Consider the following 4,424-nt stretch of genomic DNA (forward strand, 5'->3'; position numbering starts at 1 on the left):
ATATATATGTATATATATATATGTATATATATATATTAAAATGGATTAACTTTTTTAAATTAAATAAATCCATTTAAAAGGAAACTTTATATCACTATAATAAACAGGAAATCAGTATCACTTGACACAAACAGAAGGCCACTGTAAAAAACACACACACACACACCAAAAAAACTAGCCCTGGCCCAGGTGTCTCAGCTGGTTGGAGTATCGTCCCATACACCAAAAGGTTGTGGGTTCAATTCCTGGTCAGGGCATATATCTAGGTTGGGGGTTTGATCCCCAGTCAGGGGGCCTCAGAGAGGCAACCAACTGATATTTCTCTAACATTGATGTTTCTCTCTCTCTCTCACTTCTCTCCCTCTTTCTCTAAAATCAATAAACATATCCTCATATCCTCAGGTGAGGATTAAAAAAAAACAAAACAAACAAACAAACAAAAACTCCTTAAAACAGTGTTATAATTATCACTTAAAACTAACACATGTGGGAGAAACCAAGATGGCGGCATAGGTAAACACCGGAGATTGCTGCCGCAAACAACCACTTCAAAAATACAACTAAAAGACAGAACGGACATCACCCAGAACCACAGGAAGGCTGGCTGAGGAGAGACTCTTCAACTAGAAGGAAAAATAACAGCACACCGAGGCTCAGAGGCGGGTGTCGTCAATCAGGAGGGAGTCTCAGACTCTGAGCTCCAGATCCAGGCGAGTCTCTAGGGACTCAGACTCAAACGGGAGAAGCGGCGGGGTCTGGCATCAGTTGGAACGTGAGGGCAGCTTTCTCTCCGAGGTTTGCAGCGGTTCCTGGGGTTCTGAGAAGCAGAGCCTCTGGGAACGGGACTGAGGGCACCATAACGGCTCCCTCCGCCCGCCCTGTTGAGCCCGCCCCGCCCAAGCCCTGCGCAGAGCCATTTGCCGGATCGCCTCAGGCAAAGGCTAGATTAGCACCTCCCCAGAGGACAGAAGTTTTCCGCGGCAGACACAGCTGATTCACACAGCCAGTCGGCCTGGTGGTCAAATCCCTCTAGTATTAACTACAACAATCAAGGCTCAACTAGAACAAGACTGCGCACAAAGACCACTAGGGGGTGCACCAAGAAAGCATAAAAAATGCGGAGACAAAAAAACATGACAGAAATGGAGGATATAGAGCTAAAAATCGCAATTTTGAGGGCTTGCAAAAATGTGCTAGAAGCTGTCAATAAACTTGAGGAGAGAGTCACGAAAACTAATGAGACCCTCGATGCTATGATAAAGAACCAACTAGAAATTAAGCATACACGGACTGAAATAAAGAATATTATACAGACACCCAATAGCAGACCAGAGGAGCGCAAGAATCAAGTCAAAGATTTGAAATGCGAAGAAGCAAAAAACACCCAACCGGAAAAGCAAAATGAAAAAAGAATCCGAAAATACGAAGATAGTGTAAGGAGCCTCTGGGACAGCTTCAAGCGTACAAACATCAGAATCATAGGGGTGCCAGAAGATGAGAGACAGCAAGATATTGAAAACCTATTTGAAGAAATAATGGCAGAAAACTTCCCCCACCTGGTGAAAGAAATGGACTTACAGGTCCAAGAAGCGCAGAGAACCCCAAACAAAAGGAATCCAAAGAGGACCACACCAAGACACATCATAATTAAAATGCCAAGAGCAAAAGACAAAGAGAGAATCTTAAAAGCAGCAAGAGAAAGAGACTCAATTACCTACAAGGGAATACCCATACGACTGTCAGCTGATTTCTCAACAGAAACTTTGCAGGCCAGAAGGGAGTGGCAAGAAATATTCAAAGTGATGAATAGCAAGAACCTACAACCAAGATTACTTTATCCAGCAAAGCTATCATTCAGAATTGAAGGTCAGATAAAGAGCTTCACAGATAAGGAAAAGCTAAAGGAGTTCATCACCACTAAACCAGTATTATATGAAATGCTGAAAGGTATCCTTTAAGAGGAGGAAGAAGAAAAAGGTAAAGATACAAATTGTGAACAACAAACATGCATCTATCAACAAGTGAATCTAAGAATCAAGTGAATAAATAATCTGATTTACAGAATGAACTGGTGATTATAATGAATCAGGGACATAGAAAGGGAATGGACTGACTATTCTTGGCGGGGAAAGGGGAATGGGAGATGCGGGAAGAAACTGGACAAAAATCGTGCACCTATGGATGAGGACAGTGGGTGGGGAGTGAGGGCGGAGGGTGGGGCGGGAACTGGGAGGAGGGGAGTTATGGGGGGAAAAAAAGAGGAACAAATGTAATCTGAACAATAAAGATTTAATAAAAAAAAAAAGAAAAGAAAAGAAAATCCAGCAAAATTACCATGGTGACTGCTTGGATAAATATTAAATAATTTAAAACAAAAACAAAACAAAACAAAAAAACTAACACATGTACCTGGGTCTCTGTCACCCTGAACACTCTGGGACCCCAGAGTTTCCTAGGAGCCGAGCGCTGACACCAGGGATGCTCAATTCCCAATGCTTTCTTCCTGAATGGGGAGCGGGCCCCTTACCTGTAACCAAAACTGAATTCTTGAGTTGGCTGAAAGTCTTCACAATCGTGTTTCCTCCAGAATCTTTCCAGGTGAATGGCATGTCCTTCTTCTCTGAAGCTTTGCAGGGCAGCTCCACCTCGCCTCCTGCCTTACCCAGCACCACTTCTCTCCCCTGAGTGGCTCCTAGGAGCAGTGCTAGGTGGAAAAGAAGGAGTCAGGCCTTGAGCCAATCACTACCCCACCTCTACCCCATCCCCCACCTTTGCATTTCTCAGTCAGCCCCTCCTCCCAGGCCACCTGCACCCACACGCCAAGTCTGAGCACTCACCCAGTTGCAGCAGCAGGAGCAGGTGCCTAAAAGAAGTTCCCTGGTTCATGGTGGCCTTGCTGAGGCAGGGAGGGTCCTGGGTCTTCCCCTGAAGAAGGGGCAGAGCCTGGGGGAGACACTAATCATTAGATAGCGGGCATTTATTGGGCCTGGGGCATACAGGGATGCTAGGCAATCGCTCCCTTCAGGAACCTACAACCAAGCCAGGGACGTGCGTGCCTCTAAGCAGACCCCCACCAGCATGTGCCACACAGTGCTGTGCCCAGGCCAGGGGTGGGGTCTCTGCCAGCTGCCATCAGAAAAAGACCGAGAAAGTAGCAAATTGGTAGGAACTAAGACCAGGGAGCCACACCAGGTCACGAAGGTCTTTGAATGCCATGCTGGGATGCTGGGACCCGACCCTGTGCCCTGGGGAGCCAGCAGAGGATTTTTTTTTTAATTTTTTTTATTGATTTCAGAGAGGAAGGGAAAGGGAGAGAGATAGAAACATCAATGATGAGAGAGAATAATTGATTGGCTGCCTCCTGCAAGCCCCCCATTGGGCATCGAGCCTGAAACCCAGGCATTTGCCCTTGACTGGAATTGAACCCTGGACCCTTCAGTCCACAGGCTGACATTCTGTCCACTGAGCCAAACCCACTAGGCCAGTGGAGGATTTTATGTAGAGAAGGACACGATTAGATTTGCAAATGGCTCCTGAGTGGTATGAATGTTTTGTCCACTGGCGCTGGCACAGGGCCCACCCTAGGACAGGGACCGGCAGCTACAGGCTGTCACAAGTGCCCACCGTGGTGGCTTCAGCAGCACATACTAAAATTGGACAGGCCAGCATGGCTCCTGAGCAGGGTGGATGTGCTGTGTGAAAGATGAGTGGGAGGAGGGCCAGCACGGGAGTCAGGGTTGAAACAGCCCTGCCAGGGAAGGGGAGGCCTGAACTCAGACAGTGGCGGTGAGATGTGGGGAAAGAGATTGACTTAAGGTGCGATTCCCAGGACTTGGGGCCTGATCGCGTGTGAGGCGCCAGGGAGAGAAAGAGCAGAAGGTAAAGCCCTGTGCACCAGCAGACCGACCCTCTCACGCCTCCCAGGGGCGCCGCAGGAGGTGCTGTTTCAGTGTTTGATGACAGAGCGGCAGCCTGTTCTGTGGTCGCTGGTTGGGGTGGGGGGTGGGGGGCAGCTGCAGAAAAGTTCTGAATAGACCTTGAGGAAGGGGTAGCATTAGGTTAGAGCAGCGATTCTCCAAGTGTGAGTCCAGTTCCGCAGCGGCAGCAGCGTCACGTGGGAACAGGTTAGAAGTTCGAAGTCTCAGGCCCCACCTAGACGTGCTGAATCAGAAGCTGGGGCTGGGTCTAGCAGTCTGTTCTCACAAACCCCCAGGTGACTGACGCACACTTAAACCTGAAAACCATGAATTAGATGAAAGAAAAGGGAAGGGCCTCCCACCCCGAGGTGTGCAGAGGAGGTAGGGCTGTTCAAGGAGACTTGGGAGTTAAGAGGGGTGCTGGGGGCTGGGGGTTCTGTTGAGGTTTGGGAGGAAACTTTTTAAAAAAAATCCTCACCCAATTTTTTCCACTGATTTTCAGAGAGA

General features: G+C 48.0%; 1 protein-coding gene across 1 annotated transcript in view; it reads right to left on the minus strand.

Annotated features, from left to right (window-relative positions):
* CD4 (CD4 molecule) overlaps nt 1–4,424 on the minus strand; it is a 22,778-nt gene that overhangs the window by 13,537 nt on the left and 4,817 nt on the right. The window contains exons 2-3 of the mRNA XM_005873680.2: nt 2,838–2,943; nt 2,528–2,704 (exon numbers count right to left, since the gene is read on the minus strand). Coding sequence (XP_005873742.1) covers nt 2,528–2,704; nt 2,838–2,886 — 226 coding nt within the window. The 5' untranslated portion in view covers nt 2,887–2,943. The remainder of the gene's footprint in view (nt 1–2,527; nt 2,705–2,837; nt 2,944–4,424) is intronic.

This window comes from Myotis brandtii, unplaced genomic scaffold (assembly GCF_000412655.1).
Source record: "Myotis brandtii unplaced genomic scaffold, ASM41265v1 scaffold417, whole genome shotgun sequence".
Classification (NCBI taxonomy): Eukaryota; Metazoa; Chordata; class Mammalia; order Chiroptera; family Vespertilionidae; genus Myotis; species Myotis brandtii.